The sequence below is a fragment of the Hyalella azteca genome, unplaced genomic scaffold (genome assembly GCF_000764305.2).
Source record: "Hyalella azteca isolate HAZT.00-mixed unplaced genomic scaffold, Hazt_2.0.2 contig10104, whole genome shotgun sequence".
Taxonomy (NCBI): domain Eukaryota; kingdom Metazoa; phylum Arthropoda; class Malacostraca; order Amphipoda; family Hyalellidae; genus Hyalella; species Hyalella azteca.
In genome coordinates this window covers 107,797-128,196 of record NW_025940153.1, presented here as the reverse complement: position 1 = coordinate 128,196, position 20,400 = coordinate 107,797, and the positions used below count along the sequence as shown (strand labels likewise).

The 20,400-nt window shown below is 38.5% G+C and overlaps 2 protein-coding genes across 5 annotated transcripts in view; one reads left to right on the top strand and one right to left on the bottom strand.

The window, feature by feature from the left end:
• Positions 1 to 1,163: 1,163 nt before the first annotated feature.
• LOC108678353 (protein Spindly-B) lies at positions 1,164 to 17,175 on the top strand. Of its 4 annotated transcripts, none has more exons than XM_018166751.2 (12): positions 1,164 to 1,356; positions 1,757 to 1,933; positions 3,503 to 3,664; positions 5,204 to 5,377; positions 5,956 to 6,165; positions 6,681 to 6,845; positions 7,696 to 7,766; positions 8,054 to 8,244; positions 9,037 to 10,005; positions 10,574 to 10,704; positions 11,496 to 11,619; positions 17,130 to 17,175. In XM_018166751.2, the coding sequence occupies exons 1-11, from the start codon at positions 1,198 to 1,200 to the stop codon at positions 11,616 to 11,618; spliced, it is 2,532 nt and encodes an 843-aa protein (XP_018022240.1). In that variant the 5' UTR covers positions 1,164 to 1,197; the 3' UTR covers position 11,619; positions 17,130 to 17,175. The 4 variants fall into 4 exon arrangements, with proteins under 4 accessions (XP_018022240.1, XP_018022230.1, XP_047738249.1 ...); XM_018166741.1 differs by having other exon boundaries at positions 11,496 to 11,643; positions 17,126 to 17,174; XM_047882293.1 differs by lacking the exon at positions 11,496 to 11,619 and adding an exon at positions 3,869 to 3,916 and having other exon boundaries at positions 3,503 to 3,616; positions 17,034 to 17,168.
• LOC108678343 (exportin-4) overlaps positions 15,639 to 20,400 on the bottom strand; it is a 25,156-nt gene continuing 20,394 nt past the window's right edge. Inside the window, 5 exon segments of the mRNA XM_047882291.1 lie at positions 15,639 to 16,521; positions 16,524 to 16,761; positions 18,083 to 18,295; positions 19,140 to 19,250; positions 19,834 to 20,082. Of these exon segments, the coding sequence (XP_047738247.1) occupies positions 16,370 to 16,521; positions 16,524 to 16,761; positions 18,083 to 18,295; positions 19,140 to 19,250; positions 19,834 to 20,082 (963 nt within the window). The 3' untranslated portion in view covers positions 15,639 to 16,369.

Genomic DNA, 20,400 nt, shown 5'->3' with positions numbered 1-20,400 from the left:
CTTATACAAGGTCCCAGAAGGATTACTAGAATTTGAAACAAGAACCAACACCAGGGGCCACGGCTATAAACTAAAAAAACAGCGTTGGAACACATCCATGCGACAACATTTCTTCTCGCTTCGAGTCACCGACATGTGGAACAGCCTTCCTGATAGCATCGTTGAAGCTCCGAGTATGAACATCTTCAAAAACAGACTAGACAAAGCTATGCAGGAGCATATGTTCAGTCTTAAAATGCCTAGCAAATTATGGATCAGGCAATAAGTCCAGCAGCTATCTCAATCAATCGTCAGCTATAGCAAGATCGGGTTCCAAAGGCCGGATCCCTTGAATCAAGTCACGAAAAGTTCAAGAATCGGCAACAGGTCATGGGCCTATTTTTTTCAACGCCGACACTTCTATTCTATTCTATTCTATTCTATCATTGCTGGCACGGCACATAGTGTGGTGTTTTGAGAGTGACGTAAACCAATCAGAACTCGAGTTGCGCATATAGTGATCTATTTATAGCCATTTATTCCTTGCTACATCCTTAAGGTGTCAGAATATGGTGTGTTTACCTACATCAAATAAACAAATACAATAATTATTTAACTTATATGTTAGAGAAGTTGGATTGCAGTGTGGTTCTTGGTGACTGGACCTGACTTCTCCACATTATCAGTCAACAAGTTAACAACCATTACATGTTGGACCTACTCTATTAACTCAGGTCAGTCAGTTGGAGCTATATGGTCCTATTTGAAATATTGGGCAGAGGTTTCCTAAAATTGTAGGTGAAAATAATTGTTTTATGGGTGATTTTTAAAAATTGCAGGTAAAAATATGACATTTTTTCTCCATTTTTTACCAAAAATTGGGAAAAAGCCATAGGGACCAGTGAAATTGGCCAGATTCATTCCCAGGTATTTTTTGCCAGTTCACGGGCGGCTTCCGCCTTGAGGTATATGGTCCTGTACTCGACAACAAGAAGAATATGAGCTGCCTCACAAGGAATGTTTATATTTCAATAATAATAACTTATACATACTTTTAGAATTTTGATATGTTCAAGTATTTCATTTGTTTCCAATCAATAAATATTTAGGTGTTGACTTGAACTAAAACTGAATTATTGACTAATTCTGATGATTTTCTGATTGTTTAAATACTTTTATTTTCCTAGGTAAAAAATAGAATTTACTTATGATATCATAATGGATGACACAATTCCATCCAAGGAACTCTTTAATTTGAAGAAAAAGTATAGCTTTGTTGAAAATCAATTAGTTTCATCTGAACAATCAAATGATGCACTGCAACATCAAATTGAAAATCTCCAAGCTCAATTGAAGGAAAAAACTCGGGAAAATGAGGTTAGTATTTGTAGGGTCAAAGTATTTAAAGTATATACCAGGTTGTTGTTTGTTTGATAACTTATTTAATCATATGTGTACTTCAGTTTTGTGTCTGCCTTGAGCTTATATTGGCATGCACACCTATTGTCACGGAGTAGTAGATTATTTAATATGGGGAGGGACTTTTTATTTGCATTCTCTTAATAGACAAGGCATGGCTTCTGCAATCTAATAATTATATTATAAATTGTTTTTTGTGAGGAATCTTAGATATTAATTCTGGCCATATGTTTATTTTATTGAAAATTTCATTTCTTCAATCAGTAATAAATTCAATTTAGTTCAAATAAGATACCTACAATGTTGCAAAATTAATGTTGCCAAAAATTATCACTAAATCATACTAAACTTTTTTCAGATTTTACAACAGCAAAACTACAGTATTGGGCTCAAGCTTTCTTCCACAGAACAAACTCTAGAGTTTTGTACAGCAGAGCTTGAGAACGCCCATGACCAGCTAAGCAAGCAGGCAGCTAAGATTGCAACTGAACTAAGCAGTCAGCATAACAGTGTCGTGGCTGCACTGAAGAAAGAAGTAGGTTGTTAGTCGAGAAAAATTATTATTAATCTGTTAGGGTTCTATTATCTGATTTATGCTTGAAATGCAAAATACACCTCAAAGTTTTCTTATTTCCATCAAGTCAGTCTAAAGGATTCTCCCTGATTGATCAATGCATGATGCTTAATTTTTACATAGCTTTGTTTATTGTGAAGGACTATTGAATACAAGACTTTGCAGACCTTGCTAAAACTCATGTCAACTTCTAGCAATAGTATATAAAGTGACTGAATTTTTAGCAAATTTCCAATAAGATTTCCTCTGCCAGTATTTCTTAAATTTTTCTAATATTCTCATCTTTGTTTCAAAGATAGATTTCTGAAATTTGTTTAAAGCTAAAAATTATTGTACAGATAATTATTTTACTGATATTTTTTTACCAAGATTTTAGTGCTATCTTTCTCTCTATTACTAGGCAAGAATATAAGTTGCAAGAATTGCTACAATCATTTCAGGTATACCTACTTACAAAATTTGTTATCAATCCTTTCATTTCTCTGTACAGTAATGGTTTTCTTCATTCATATGTAGGTAGTATAACTAGAGCATTGCATAATAGTAGGTAGTTTGCTTTAGCATTAAAAAAACTTCCTGTACTGTTATTTGGTACCATCATTCTACCATCAAAGACCTTCTTGTGAGACTTGTAAAGTTCTGTAGCGATTGGTCTACAATAATAATACTAAAAAGATAATGTGATGAAACATTGCTCCAGACTGATAAATTTTGTATCGTACAGCATTTCCGTGCCTTGTGTAGTCCTCAACTCTTGTTCTTGTATGCCATGGGAATGAGATATGTTCTTCACTCTCTTCTCTTTGAGGGGAGGGAATATATTAGACGAGTCCCTGCAGAGGGAATATATTAGACAAGTCCCTGCAGAGGGAATATATTAGACAAGTCCCTGCAGAGGGAATATATTAGATGAGTCCCTGCAGAGGGAATATATTAGATGAGTCCCTGCAGAGGGAATATATTAGACAAGTCCCTGCAGAGGGAATATATTAGATGAGTCCCTGCAGAGGGAATATATTAGACAAGTCCCTGCAGAGGGAATATATTAGACAAGTCCCTGCAGAGTCTTCTTTTTGAGTCTGAGTAGAAGCTTTCTGAGTGATGGGGCTGCAGGCACTGAGTGCTGAGGCAACATACAGTTAGTGTATTAAAGTTACTTTAGCTATTATTATGACTCAGAATTATTAAGTTCAAATTTCAAGCCTATCTTTCTTTGTAAGCTATTGTTCTGATTCTCTGGACTTCTATAATTATATTCATGAGACAAGTGTTCTCCTGCGTTATTTTCACTCTACTATATGGTCATGTATGTACATACATGTAGGTATCCATTTACATACATGTATCCATGAATGTAAATATCCTGGCTATATCACATTTTTACAATTCCTATATGTTAGTTCTTTTGTGTTATTTTTATTCTATTATATGGTCATACTTCTGTTGCTTAGGGTTTCATATATATAGTACAAACACCTTGGCTATATCATATTGTAACAACTCCTATATTTTAATGAGTGTTGTTTGCAGATATGCTTATTGGAAGAGCGGCAGGAGGCGGCTGAAGTGACGGAGAAGCAGCTGAACGAACAACTTGCTCTTGCCCAGCAGCAGCTCGGGGAGCTGAAAGAAGCTCTCACGCAGGCAGCTGATGTCAGCTGCACTAGGGATGATACTGACGTTCTCAACCAGGTAACTGTCATGCAGGCAGCTGATGTCAGCTGCACTAGGGATGATACTGACGTTCTCAACCAGGTAACTGTCATGCAGGCAGCTGATGTCAGCTGCACTAGGGATGATACTGACGTTCTCAACCAGGTAACTGTCATGCAGGCAGCTGATGTCAGCTGCACTAGGGATGATACTGACGTTCTCAACCAGGTAACTGTCACGCAGGCAGCTGATGTCAGCTGCACTAGGGATGATACTGACGTTCTCAACCAGGTAACTGTCATGCAGGCAGCTGATGTCAGCTGCACTAGGGGTGATACTGACGTTCTCAACCAGGTAACTGTTACGCAGGCAGCTGATGTCAGCTGCACTAGGGGTGATTCTGAGTCTGAGGTTCACTACCAGATAACTGTTAAACAATGCAATGCCTAATAGTGGCGAGTGTGAGAATCATGTACCTACTACTGATTATATGAACTTATTTGTTTTGATATTTGCTTTTTATTGATGTTTTCTGTGATACCTACTTAGCTTGTGCACTGGACACTAGCCATAAGTCTGAGCATTTAGATGAAGCATTTAAGTTTGGGATCATCAAACTGTAAATCATGTAGGCCTCTGTTTCTCTGTCTTTTTTAAGTTACCAAGAACTCTGATGATAAGTCATTTAATTGTTGTTTCATTGGCGTTTCATTCATTGTAAAATTCTTGTATTGCTGCTAAGTACTTCTTATAAATTCTTGCAATGTATTTGCTAATAAGTAGGTACTTCTCTTATGTATGTGCTATTAAGATTGAGCTTCACATTATAATATCACATATTTACTATCAGCCTCTCAGGACTCTTGCGTCTCAATTTCCTGTAATTCAGCAAAGAATTTTTATGTGGAAAATTACTGTATTTGATTTTTCCCATGCATTACTACATTGCAGAGAAACTCTGTTGCATATTTTGGATAGTAAACATTTTGTTTGCATGGCTCTCCAAGCTTTTTGGCTTCAGAATTTGTAAAATTTATTTAACATTCAAATATTTTGTTGACCAATAATACCTATGTTTCATATTGCTAGACAAGTTCTTGCATCTGTGTTCACTACTGTCATTTCAAGTCTGTTGTCTCTGCTTCTAGTCTTATCTCTTTTCATTTGCATATCTCTCTCTCTTTATCTCTCTCTTTATCTCTCTCTCTCTTTATCTCTCTCTCTTTATCTCTCTCTCTTTATCTCTCTCTCTCTTTATCTCTCTCTCTCTTTATCTCTCTCTCTCTTTATCTCTCTCTCTCTCTCTTTATCTCTCTCTCTCTCTTTATCTCTCTCTCTTTTTATCTCTCTCTCTCTTTATCTCTCTCTCTCTCTTTATCTCTCTCTCTCTCTTTATCTCTCTCTCTCTTTATCTCTCTCTCTCTTTATCTCTCTCTCTCTGTATCTTTCTCTCTCTTTATCTCTCTCTTTTGCATACGTATCTATTTGCATTTGCATATCTCTGAAGCCTTATCTCTTTTCATATAAACTTGATCAACATAAAACTTTATATCTTCTGAAGTTTATTATCATTTACAGATCGCAGCACTGACGTGTGAGAAGCAGGAGCTGCAGCAGCTGCTCACTAGCTTGTCTGGTGAGCGTGAGCGCAGTGAGCAGCAACTGCTCACCGCGCAGCAGAGTTTGCTGCTCCTCCAGCAGCAGCTCGAACAAAAAGAGTGTCAGCTGACCTCTCAAAGCAACCACGTTGAAGTTAGTACCTATCTTAATAACTTGAAAAATTATTACTGATATTTTGATGGTGTTTTTTTTAAATACATTTTTTAGCCATTAATCCTGAATGCAATTATCATACAAAATTATTGATGTTTTCCAGTTTCTGAATTGATTTTTTTTTGTAGCTACTGATAATTTCCCATGAACTCAATCGCAATCTTCCCTCTGTTATCTTTAGTAGATGACGAGTTCCGCCATGTCATAAATTTAACTCAGATGTTTCAAAATTTACATAATTCTCAGTCTGTTGTTAAACTGTGCCTAAATATTTGTTCTTAATGTGTGTATTAGAATTTAAAAGTATAATTTATCATTGAATAGAATAAATCTAGCAAATATATATTTCTTTATAACCTTAAAATGTTGATTGGCTACGTTTCATAAGGACTTTAAATGTTTACATAAGTAAAACTAAATATTTGAATATTTAATATTTATCAATATATTAAATAGGTATCTATTAAAAATACCTATGTTTAAATATATATATTAAGTATATTTATTTATTGGATAAAAATTTAAGTATTTATCTTTAAATATAAACATGAACCCAGCGATTGAAGAACGAAATTCTGGAGCTGCAACAAGAACTGGAGCTGTGCAAAATGAACGAGAAAGATCCTGCAGCAAAAGGGAATTCATTGTTTGCTGAAGTGGTGGACCAGCGGCAGTACCTGGAGCAGCAATACAACAAACTGCAAGCAAATTACGCCATCGCTAACAAACAGTACAAACTCAAGTGTCAGCAAGTTACTCAGCTCAAGGTAACTGCAATGTTAAATGCACTTGAAATGTTAGAGAAACTTACAAATCTTCTTGATCTTATTACGGTAAAATTTAAAAAGTTTATTTATTTATTAACAGTTTTTCCTTTATTAATAGTTCATTTTTTCCGTTTATTATTTTATTTATTTATGTGCTCTTGAAATATAACTTGAAGCAACTTTTATTCTTATATTAAGCTTGGAAATTTTCTGTTTTTGTATACATCGTCATACTATCTATTGGAATGTCACTTCAAGGCACCCTTCTTCCTACTTTACAACTGAAATAGTCTTCTAATTTACTCAACACTTTACTTCTAGCGATGTTCTTTGTAGTCAATGCACTGCCCTTACAGCTTACTTGCCGGCACCGCCTTGTACTAAAAAATATTTACTACACTGTACAGTTGCAGGTAGCAACACTAGCCTCCACCCTGTAGCACAAGATATTCACGCCGCTGTAAAGTTGCAAGTAGCGACACGACTCTGTACAAGATATTCACGACACTGTACAGTTGCAGGTAGCGACGCTGCTAGCCTCGTCCAGTCGAGGCCAAGAAGGAGAGTACGTCTCACATCTCAACGAGAGCCTCGCCACAGCCAAGGCTCACATCAGCGCCCTGCAGCGCCAGCTCGCCGAGATGTCCGACAGACTCGACGCCCAGAGAGACCGGCCCCTGGTGAGGCCAAACCAGTCCGTCCCAATTTTGTTATAGATTCTCAGTTCCTCTCGCATTATAAAAAACCATTAAGAAAGCCAGCATATAACGTTTTTTCTCTAGTAACTTAGAATATTATGACTGGGGACTGAAACTGGGTACAATTCCTGTTTTGTTAGACCGGCCCCTCGTGAGGCGAAACCAGTCCGTCCGAATTTTGTTGTAGATTCTAATGCATTATAAAATAAATTAAGAAAGCCAGCATGTAACGTTTTTTCTCAAGTGACTTAGAATATGATGACTCTGGGGACTTAAACTGGGTAGGAAAAGCGAAGAAAAGTACAATTCCTGTTTTGAGAGACCGGCCCCTGGTGAGGCAAAACCAGTCCGTCTGAATTTTGTTATAGATTCTCTTGCATTATAAAAACCGATTAAGAAAGCCAGCATGTGATGTCTCTTCTCTAGTAACTTTGAATATTATAACTCTGGGAACTGAAACTGGGTGCTAGGCAAAGCAAAGTCAAGTACAATTCCTGTTTTGAAAAGTTATATTTTTAGATAAAATCTTGTGTGCAACAAATGCGTATCGATACCACCTGGATTTAAGTGTGGTATAAATGGACCAAGGACTGGGTGATGAAGTGTGTTTTGTTAGGGGATACAACTGTGATGAGGGCTTGGTGATGCCTGTTGTTTAAGGTGATGCACTTGTGATGAGGTCTTGGTGATGCCTGTTGTTTAAGGTGATGAACATGTGATGAGGGCTTGGTGATGCCTGTTGTGTAAGGTAATGCACATGTGATGAGGGCTTGGTGATGACGATGTTGGTGATGATGTTGTGTAAGGTAATTAACCACATTGTTGTGTGCAGGTGATCAACTGTCAGCCCGGAGGATGTGCCACGCGCAGCACCTTCTACCAGCGCACGCTGGAGGCCAACAAGTTAGCGCTGCCTTCATCTCATGTCATTTTTTACTATTATAAGCTTTGATCTTCCTCATGTAATGTAAACTCTTCTATTTGCTGACATCTATATTCACATTTCTTCATATTCATCCATTCTTGAGGCCATTTTCCTTAATCTTATTCTGGTCACATCACCAAAATATTATTTCCATGTTGAATGTACAAAAATTTGCAATGTCAATTTTCATTCATGGGTCGCTTTTGAATACTTTTTGATAGATTCTTTAAAATCAACTTTTAGTAAACATTGCTCTGGTTTTCAGGAAGGAACTGATGGCAGCGCAACAAAGTCTGCGAGAGCAGCAATTCCAGAGCGTGGTGCAGAGCGACAAGATGCTGCAGCTGCAACACAAGCTGCACGCTGCAGAGAACAATGCTGCAGTCGCCAGGGCTGAGTGCATCAAGCTCAGCATACAGCTGCATGATCTGCAGGCTATTAGGGGCATATATGCTGGTCAATATTTCTGTTTGTCTTGGTTTGGAGTTATGTTGAGGAAATATAAAAGTTGTTATATACGCTGGTGACTATTTCTATTTCTTTTGATTTGGAGTCATGTTGAGGAAATATGAAAGTTGTTAGGTTTATGTTGAGGAAATATAAAAGTTGTTATATGAGCAAATATAAAAGTTGTTAGGTTTATGTTGAGCAAATATAAAAGTTGTTATATTTATGTTGAGCAAATATAAAAGTTGTTAGGTTTATGTTGAGCAAATATAAAAGTTGTTATATTTATGTTGAGCAAATATAAAAGTTGTTATATTTATGTTGAGGAAATATAAAAGTTGTTATATTTATGTTGAGGACATATAAAACAATAAAATGGAAGTTTCAAAAGTAGCTAAATTAGACGGAGCTGTCTAACATAGCTACTTTTGAAACATTCATTTTATTGCATGAGTCCTGAACTTTGTATTATTTATATTAGTTTAGAAATAGTAGAAAAATGATAATATTGACTTATAATTTATGTAGACTAGTACATCACAATCTATGTTTTACCTATAATGAGAATTAGATTTTAGAATTGCTGTGTTACATTGGTGTATTGGTCTCTTGTTCTGATCTGCATAAGCTGCTCAATCCCGTCAGTTCCTTACGCACTAAAATTGCTAAATTTATCAAGAGACGAAAATTAATCTGGGTTTTTCCGATCCTTAATCAAATCAGGCTAAATACCTATAAAAATTTTATAATTATTGATAGTTTCTCTTCTAGGTGAGGATTTTAATTTGCATTTTTTTCCAGAACGCGACGTTAATGAGATGAAAATTGAGAAGCTTCCCGGCCATGTTGACTTCCCGACGCCAAAAACCAGCGAGCCTTCAACCCCTGTTAGAAATTGTGCCGCGTCAACCCCTACTATAAATTCTGCGATTTCAACCCCTGCTATAACGTGTGCTGCGTCAACCCCTACTATAAATTCTGCGATTTCAACCCCTGCTATAACGTGTGCTGCGTCAACCCCTACTATAAATTCTGCGATTTCAACCCCTGCTATAACGTGTGCCACTTCAACCCCTGCCATTAATTGTGTCACCGCTCAGTCGCTGCCGTCGCCCAGGGTTCAAGAAAATCATCCCCAAGAGAAAGCTTATCTCGAGTCACAGGCTGCGGGCGAGACTGATGACCGCAATGTTGCGACGCTTGGAACTGAGTTTGCCAGGGTGGATAGTGACAAAATAACTCCCGACCATGTTCTTGTTGATGCCAAAAATCGTGGACACCATCATCTTCAGTGCCAAAATTTGACGCCTGACGTTTCAAGTGTCCAAGAAAAGAGAGAGAACCGCTCCTCCAATGCGAGTCTTAAACCAGTGCACCAGATACCGAGATCACACAATTTACAAGAACCACTAGAAATTACTATCAGCAAAACATCTAGTGTGAAATCAGCGAGTCCCGAATGTCCAGCAGCTGACCGTCTCAGCCCTGGCTCCAGAACTATTCCTGTCAGTACAACCAGCTCTTATAACTGCAAGAACAGCACCTCTTACAGCACAACCTGCGTTTCTGAAAGAGAAATAAATGACTCGGTCCAGAATGCTGGTACGATTGAAGCAAAACATGATAATGAGGAAAGAATAACTGTTGATGCAAAATGTGCAGTTATTGCCTTTGACGCTACAACAAACCATGATGTGGAACGACAAAAAGAAATTAGCGCTCGATCACATGTCGTGAACTTGCGGAGCGAGGCATTGGATAACTGCAAAGGTAATCATATTCGGTTTGCTTCCCAATAAACTATTTTTTCCAAGCATGTGTTTTGAAAACTGGTTTTTGTTTCTGTATGAAATTGTAACCCAGTTTGACCTCTTCAGATCAAGTAATCGCTAAATCCTAAACATTATTTCGGCTCTTTTCTTATTCTCTGTGCATGGCGACTGTGCTATAATTTGATTGAATTCCCCTTGCCTAGTTGAGTTTGTTAGCAACTACCGAAATAAATAGACACTTAACAATTTTTTAGAAAATATGTTGTGCAATCTAATCTGCAGCGTGATATGGTGCTGTTCAAAAATACTTAGTATATTCTAATTATTCTAATAATATTAAATAGTATATTCTCGGTAAATTCTAATGTAGAACACAAGCAGCTTACGTAGCATTGTATTATTACCGGGTACACAGGATATGCTTATTATGAACGTGATTTAATGAATGTAACATGAGCTAACAATAGCAACTGCACACGTCCTATTCATTGGATATAAAGTTCCCAGACTATTTTATTTCATGTTGTTAATGAAACAAATTAATGACACTTTTCTTGCTTGTGCAGAAGCTGGTAAAGAAAACCTGCCCCCACCCTCGGACGCGTGCAATGTGCTGCTCTCTTCTGGCCAAAGAAACAAAACAAAGAAGAGCGTCCGAATGCAGGAAACTGTCGACGTGAAGTTCAGTGATGGTCAGGTAAGTGATCTTATCCCAATCTAGTATCCTGAATATATACGGTACACTGATCAGATTTTCTACAGGTCAAATCACTTGGGTGGCAAGGTTCAATTTTTCGCGTAGCCGCTGCTTAGCCGTGCATTGGAAACTTTAAGCATGGGGCTGCTTTTGCTAAGTTCCTCATCTTGTTTCTGTAGAACTTTGTTGTCAAGCGATCAGCAAAAATATATAAATCAAACGTGTAACATCTGCTTCACTGTGACAAGAGTCATCGAATTTGTAATTCGGATCTGGAATTATGACCAACATTTTTTCATGTATGCCATTTCGCGCGAGACATTTCGCTTGAAGTTAGTTCTCGTATAGGTGGGCATTAACAGACGATCTTGACCGACCATTTTAGATACCATGGCGTTTATCTTGCAAGTGCTTAAGGTTCAATATTTTTTTTTTGTCTGCGTTTTAGTCCAAAGATAGGAAATTTGACTTCAGTGGGCAATTGACTTCATGCCATTTCTTGTTTACTTTCGAGACTTGTACGCCATTATTGTAGACATGGAGCAGTTTCTGCTTTCTCTTGTACACGTTTTTCAAGATAGTACGCTATAGTTGGAACATGTTGACTTTTGCGAAATAATTTAGTTTTTGGCCCAACAACAAGCTAAGTTCACTTGAACATTTGCGCAAGTAATTGCATATTTAAACCGAAAAGCTCCAGTAATCATGTTTGAAGGTAAATATCATTATGAATACAATTTGTGTACTGATGGAAATTTGGAGGTAATTACAGTGATGTTTTTGTGTGGCAGGAGCTAGCAGACTTGATGAAGAAACATGACGGCAGCGGCGAGAAGCTACGCAGACCTGTCAGGAAGATGCCGCTGAAGCAACCGCAGATGTCTGACATGCCCTTAGACTGCAAGCAGCAGTGACATGCCCTTAGACTGCAAGCAGCAGGGAGCTGTTCTGTGACAACTGCAATATTTTGTATTAAATGGTAATATCAATAAGTTTCCACTATTCTTTATTGAAAGGAAACTTCTATAGATTCGTGTGCGTTATACCCTGCACACGTAAAATATTATCATCATGACTTATGTGGATTTGAAAAATATGTATAACTCCTAAGTTACGAGTAGGTGTTAGAATGGAAACAAATATATTGAAAATTTGTTAACGTCTGGCTAATTCACCACAATTATAGTGCAATGATGTTCAAAGTGACCTCTGCAATGTTTTGTGAGACGTTGTTCGAGCCTTGCGTTCATGAAGGAAGCAGTAAAACGAAGTAATAACGCGTACAAATGTAAATTTTGTTCCACGCATAAACAAATCATGAGTAAACTGAACAAAAAGGTGATTTTCTTATGTTAATTAAAGGCTAATTCATGAAGGGCTTAAGTCGAACGTATCCTTTTTTTATATCTTGTCCAATGCATTGACGGGAGTGCTCAATGAAGCATACATCAGTAGGGCAAATTTATCATTATCAGTGCTGTACTTCGAGTAAAATGATTTAATTGACTGTTAAAAGATATTCAACAATCATCAACAATGCTGTTCGTCAAGTAAAATGATTTAATTACCTGTTTAAAGAGATTCTACTTTGCGCTAATGACTTAAATGTAACTATTTAAACAACAAAAAAAGCTTATGAATCCATCGCACTATTACTAAGAGAAACGATGAACACACGAGATCATTAGCATTGCCCTGTGAAAATATCTCTACCGTAACGCAGTCGTAATATTAAAAATAAATTTGTAATTGTGCACGATCTTTCTAGAATTACTTGAAAGCCAATGTTACGAAGCAACAGACAATTAGATCTCAAAAGTTGCGTAGATAATTGCAGTTGTTAATGAAGAATATATGGATAAGGCAGGGACTGCTCGAGACCAAGTGGTGGAACTGAAGTTACGTCAAATTTAAACGCTGGATGTAATTCACGGTAAACCGTGGTAAGTGAAGAAACTAATAATGAAGTGTGCGTTAAACAATGTTTATTTAATTGCTTAAGTTCTTCATTTAATAGCCAAAGCGGCTTATTAGCCGAGATGATTTTGCCCTGAATTTTAGCATGAATTTCTACACATTATTTTACAAGTATGACACGAAATGAACAAGGTGGTGAGAACGGAAAACGTGAAAAATCAATGCGATAACCTAAAATTACTGCAGAAAAACACGGTGCCTTTAGCAACAGTAAAAAATTAATTGAATTAAAGCCAATCTCGGCAAGTGGGAGGAAGGGGGAAGAGTAATAAAGAACGGCATTTCGTTGTGTAGTTTGAGTTAAAACAATCAAACGAGCCTCTAAAACGTCCATAAACTTACATGCTTAAAATGAAGTGAACGAAGGTGGAAGAATGATATGAACATGTCTTGGTACCTGGCGCACAATGTCCGGTGCAATACTTAGCCTAAACACGAGTGCTAGTCCGTGAAAAACACGCAGACAATTGAACACTTTGCTTCTACGTGAGAAATATTAGTCTAGTCCAGTTGACAAAAAGTGCGATATTTTACACAGAGATCTTGTCAGACCTCAAATACGAAGCAAAATTATACACTGCAATACCAGGTACCAACAATAGAAGCAGCAATGGAGACAAGTCCTGCCCCGACAACTGATGGATGGAAGCTGACATCACCTTCACTTCGACCTACACCATTAAATCATCATATAGGCAACAGGACTTCTGATGATGCATCACATAACCTTGACGTTTAGTTATATAATTAAAGCGTTCTAGTTATTCGACACAACCACGAGAATAGCTAGAAATGTGGGCTCGCAACATGCAACGTTCAGACTACACACAGAAAGTTCCTACATTTATGATTCAAGTCTGACCACATTTAGAATATAGAACAAAATGCTTGCCATTTAATTCATACAGCCTATGGTTGCCATTCAATATAATTTATACTAAAACAGCCTATGAACGGGTCATCTCACAAAAATATGGATACTTATCACCATTGAGTTCAGAACCACACTTCCTCTATCCTGTCAACAATATACATTAAATACCAGGCCCTTGGCAAAGACTGCCTCCATGTTCCTACTGCAGTGTAATAAAAGTTTGTGAATAGTGTCAGCCACAGTTCTAGCTCATATATAAAGTAGAAGTAGGAAGAACGGGGGAGAATTAATCTGTAAGTCGATTTAATATGAGCAGTGAATCGTATCAATGAAATAAAAGTTTGTGAATCGTGTCAGCCACAGTTCTAGCTCATATATAAAGCAGGAAGAACGAGGATGGATTGAGCTGCAAGTCAATTTAATATGAGCAACTCTTATGTTATTCAATGGAAGCTTGTAGTGTGCAACTAATAGGGGGCTCGGTCAGCACGCTGCTGTCTGACTCAATTAATAATAAAAAAAAGTTAAAGCGGGAATAATTCCATCGCTGTTGGCACATCAACGCCAACTCCAGGTCGTAATTATGATAGTCACACAGCCAGCCAAGTTACCAACATCTATGATAATTTGAAATTAAACTTAAAAGCCGACACACACGCACACTGACAATAGTCGTAAATGACCCTAGTGACAGCATAGAGTTCGTTATACCATTGGACAACATTATTATTTCAAGGTAGAAATCTTAATCATAAAACGTTGAGAAAGCTATATACACAAACTGTACACACCACGCAGCTGCCCCTTGCAAGAGATTTTTTTGTTCCAGTATAGAAATATTTATTGTCTGACGAGACAATATCGTCTTTTTATCTCATCCAATATTCTGGAAACGTGAGAATGTGAGACGCAATCACTTATGACAAAAAAATCAGTTGACAAAAAGTGCGATATTTTACACAGAGATCTTGTCAGACCTCAAATACGAAGCAAAATTATACACTGCAATACCAGGTACCAACAATAGCAGCAGCAATGGAGATAAGTCCTGCCCTGCAACTGATGGATGGAAGCTGACATCACCTTCACTTGCGACCTACACCATTAAATCATCATATAGGCAACAGGACTTCTGATGATGCATCACATAACCTTGACGTTTAGTTATATAATTAAAGCGTTCTAGTTATTCGACACAACCACGAGAATAGCTAGAAATGTGGGCTCGCAACATGCAACGTTCAGACTACACACAGAAAGTTCCTACATTTATGATTCAAGTCTGACCACATTTAGAATATAGAACAAAATGCTTGCCATTTAATTCATACAGCCTATGGTTGCCATTCAATATAATTTATACTAAAACAGCCTATGAACGGGTCATCTCACAAAAATATGGATACTTATCACCATTGAGTTCAGAACCACACTTCCTCTATCCTGTCAACAATATACATTAAATACCAGGCCCTTGGCAAAGACTGCCTCCATGTTCCTACTGCAGTGTAATAAAAGTTTGTGAATAGTGTCAGCCACAGTTCTAGCTCATATATAAAGTAGAAGTAGGAAGAACGGGGGAGAATTAATCTGTAAGTCGATTTAATATGAGCAGTGAATCGTATCAATGAAATAAAAGTTTGTGAATCGTGTCAGCCACAGTTCTAGCTCATATATAAAGCAGGAAGAACGAGGATGGATTGAGCTGCAAGTCAATTTAATATGAGCAACTCTTATGTTATTCAATGGAAGCTTGTAGTGTGCAACTAATAGGGGGCTCGGTCAGCACGCTGCTGTCTGACTCAATTAATAATAAAAAAAAGTTAAAGCGGGAATAATTCCATCGCTGTTGGCACATCAACGCCAACTCCAGGTCGTAATTATGATAGTCACACAGCCAGCCAAGTTACCAACATCTATGATAATTTGAAATTAAACTTAAAAGCCGACACACACGCACACTGACAATAGTCGTAAATGACCCTAGTGACAGCATAGAGTTCGTTATACCATTGGACAACATTATTATTTCAAGGTAGAAATCTTAATCATAAAACGTTGAGAAAGCTATTTACACAAACTGTACACACCACGCAGCTGCCCCTTGCAAGAGATTTTTTTGTTCCAGTATAGAAATATTTATTGTCTGACGAGACAATATCGTCTTTTTATCTCATCCAATATTCTGGAAACGTGAGAATGTGAGACGCAATCACTTATGACAAAAAAACTACACTTGAAATCATTTTTTCAACGAGCCTAAATGATTGACGTAGATGATTTTATACGCTTTTAATATTAAACTTATTGACTTAACAGTAATTTTCCATTTATAATCACTTTAAAATAGAGGAGAGATAAATTGTTTCACTCCAAAAGGTTTGTTTCAGGTTCCTTATATTTTACACTTTGTAGAATGAACTTTTTTGACCCACAGACTGCACCAACATCAACGTAATTGCCTTCACAACGAGAGTCATACAGTCAAACTTTGCTACATCTCTCATCAGTGTTGCCTAACTTTCAACATTAAAGATTAAGCACAACGACTAGCAGCCAAAAAAACTGATAGGAGATTTTATACTTACATGAAATAACTATTAAAACACATTATTACGAGTAATAAGATCTTGCCCTTGGCTTAAGTTACTGGACAAGTAGGAAGCCTCTGACGTAAGATACGAACACTTCAGATGAAGTTAACCTTGCAAGCATATAACCATTCAAGGTTCACAGAATCCATACCGCGTACAAACAAAGAACACTAAATATTTCACCGAGCAAGAACCTCCTCTCATCAATTCTTCTGGCAGTTTATTTAACAAACAAGAAGCCCCTGACGTTGGCTATGAACTCCTCGAAGTTGTTTCTAAAGTGAAACTTGTGCATGCGCTCAGCGTTGAGTTGCACGTTGTCCGTGAGCTGCGTGAAAGCCTGCGCCAGTCGCTCCTTAATTGCCGGGTTAAGGCACAGATGAGTATATAAAGCGAGGCTGAGGCTACTTGCAGCATGTCCGAGTTGACTTGCTGCGAGATGATGAGATCAAGCACGAGCTTCAGGAAGGGCCGCAGCAGCTGCATCACTTCGCTCTCCGGCGCGCACTTCTTGAACGCGTGCGTCGCCAACACGAACAGAAAATCAAACGAGTATGACGTCACGTCCATGCCGAATGACGTCAGGCCCATCTCGATGGAGTACAGCAGGTTCTTCAAGAACAGGACCAGAAATTATAAATTAATTAAATTGTACAGTAAATCCAATAGCCGTGAAGCAAGTTCTTCAAAAAACAAGAACAGAAATTATAAATTATTTCAATTGTTCAGTAAATCCAATTGCCGAATGACGTCAGGCCCATCTCGATGGAATACAGCAAGTTCTTCAAAAAACAAGTTCTTCCGAACCCTGGGCGGTCATTATGAATACAATTTGTGTACTGATGGAAATTTGGAGGTAATTACGGTGATGTTTTTGTGTGCAGGAGCTAGCAGACGTGATGAAGAAACATGACGGCAGCGGCGAGAAGCTACGCAGGCCTGTCAGGAAGATGCCGCTGAAGCCACCGCAGATGTCTGACATGCCCTTAGACTGCAAGCAGCAGTGACATGCCCTTAGACTGCATTTGCCGAATGACGTCAGACCCATCTCGATGGAGTACAGCAAGTTCTTCACAAACAGGACCAGAAATTAAAAATTAATTAAATTGTTCAGTAAATCTAATTGCCGAATGATGTGAGGCCCATGTCGATGGAGTACAGCAAGTTCTTCAAAATACGTTACCAAAAATTTACTTTCAGTAAACCCCATAAACAAATATAGGGGAATCGAACAAAGGAAGAAACAATCATTTTTTTGCAGGGAGAGACGTAAGAAAAACAAAAAGAATATGCGGCGCATGGCTGATGGCCGTTGTAAAGGCCTGATTCTGGAATGTCCTTTTTCAGAGTCACCACGCCCCAAGTCCAAATTCAAGCAACAAAATGATCTTGAAGGAGTGAGGGCGATGAATCAATTAGAATAACAAAAATAATTAATCATTTTATTAACGAGAGCCAAAGATCGCTCAGAGAATGATTGACAACTTTTAATGGTAAGGTTTATATGAAGTACAAATATTAAGAAAATAACATTATGGGGAATTAGAGCGACGCTCAACGGAAGAAAAGGTGCAAGTTTGCTCCAATTTTTTAAAGACAGAACCAACTGACTTGATAAGATTATCTTTTTAAAAATAAATACTTGTAGGCAGTCGAGACTGACACAAAAAGTTCATGAATTTAATAACACGCATCTAAAATCTCAGCTACAAAGAAACCAATCACTTTCAGAATGAATGAAGCTCTAAGCTTATTCATTGAGAGCAGGGGCCATACTTTCAAAACTCGCTAAGCGAACGTAAGTACTAACGCTCTATTTTTATGTCTATGATTGGTGGATTTTGCTTGAAAGGCCGTCAATGATGGACTTACGATCTCTTAACTTTTTTTGAAGGTATGGGCCCAGGTGTCTGCCAGGAAAAGAAGACCTCACCTTGAGCAGATCTGACGGTAGCTCGAGGATCTTCGAGGGGTAGATCTCGGCGAGGAAGAGGACCATCTTGTAATAATGCGAGCACAATGTGGGGATCTGCAGGAGTTCCTTGGTCATGAGGGGCATGATGATATTGAGGCCATACAGGCACACGTCCGCTGCCGCCACGGCCTCTCCCTCGCCCTCGTCGCAGGGAAACAAGTCGATGAAGTCCTGCAAATAATGATAGGATGAAGGATATTACGTCTCTGTAGATACCAAGAAGTCTTGCAAATTAGGATATTTTATTGCACGTCTCTATAGATCCCAGCAAGTCCTGCAAATAAGGATAATCTATAGAACGTCTTTTTTGACGTTCAATAATTCAACAATAATAATTAATAATCAATAATTCAATAATAATAATTCAACAATTTCTGCACATAAGAATAAACTATAGGACGTCTCCATAGATCACAACAAGCAGCTATCCACTTCTGCGATATAAATGATGAATTGCAACTAATTTTCAAAAAAAAAGATGAGGAGATTCAATTTTGAAGAGAGCAAGAATATGTATGCTAATGTAAATGCCCGTCCAAATGAACCTGGATCAGAAGCATTTAAGTGAATAAGAAATTCTTGGACGCTGCATGTTCACCTCCACGCAAGGACTAGCACCCCAAGACCTCGACAGCGAGGACAACTTGAGCGCATAAATATTGATGATAAAATATTGAGCGCCTGCCACTGCTGAAGGTAGCGGAATTCAATGGCAGCACTCCAGCGTTGCCTGGGACTACCATGTTCCAAACGCATAACACAGATAGTAAGGATCCACCAAGTGAATGCACAGGGAACCTGTGTCCAATCAATCTGTACATGAGTATCAGTGATGCGTGGCCACGTTTGTTTTGGTTGTTGGGTTGAAGCCTTATTGCGAAGCACGTCTGACACGTTGTTTATTGTCGGCTTTATGTGAGTGACAAGAGTTGACATTGGGATTAAAGATATTGAAAGTCAATCAGGAAATATATAGCCTAACTCGCCTCGTGCGAGTAAAATTGTGTCCAATCACCTTGGACAGTAAGGACGTGAGGAGTTCCATCATGAGCTGTAAGTCGCGCCATTGGTCCTTCTCGCCTTCAGAGTTGATGGTACGACGTCCGATGTTGTGTTTCGCGTAGACCTTAACAGAACAAAAATTTATCAGTGACCATTTTGCGAAAAACATGATTTGTCATCGATTGAAGGGAATCAAACAAAAATCCTATAGGTTATCAATGACTGGAAGAATATACAGCAATTCCAGCTTTGCCCTAAACGAAGACAATCTTTATGGCCCCTTATGCTCTGCACTGACTCAGCAGCGGTCGGGTTTGGCAGCAAACTCGCATTCCACTCTTTCAGGGTGGGACGTTCCCCTAGCCCCTCTTGCCCCGTGGGGATCCACCCCACTGAGGGAACCACTCCACTGAAGGATCCACTCCACTGAGGGATCCACTCCACTGAGTGATCCACTCCACTGACCACTACTTCACCTGCTCATCCTCCCTAATGACCGCGTCTTTTCTATCTATGGACATCCCTCACATACGATCTGTTCATCTGTTTAGGCTAACACAACGATCAAAGGAATAAGGACATAAACCTCGTACAGCTGCTCTTTGGCACCTCACATCAGCAATAAGGACACACTACCTTGATGAGCGCCACAGCTGCCTCGTACAGCTGCTTGCTGGCACCTTACATCAGCAATAAGGACACACTACCTTGATGAGCGCCACAGCTGCCTCGTACAGCTGCTTGCTGGCAGCAGCTGACAGGAAGCACAGCACCCGCCGCCCCGCCTCCACGTACACCTCCAGGATGCTCTCGACTACCTCGGCGTAGTTATGGTACAGGTCCATGAGACGCACCAGCGCCGCGAGGCTAGGGGCGGCGCGGTCAAAGAGGTGCGTGGCTGTAGTGCGCACCACTCCCAATATGGCGCCCACGAACTGATCCAAGTGGTGCAGGATCTGTGCATAAACAGCCAGATAGTGAAATTCAGAGGGTGCGAACTGATCTAGTGGTGCCGGATCTGTGCAAAAACAGTCAGTTAGTGTAGAATTTAAGGGTGCAAACTGTCAAAGTGATATAAAATTTGGTCAATTTGAAATGCTTTCAAAACAAATTGAACACATACAGAAAATAAATTCATTTATAAAACATGTTCGCATATTAATAAATAAGCAAACATCTTATTTAAATGAGTGCAATCCATGGAAACGTAACAAGTTTGGTGATGCGAGATAAAATTGCAATGGGAAAATTCTGTATCTTTTTTATTACAAAAA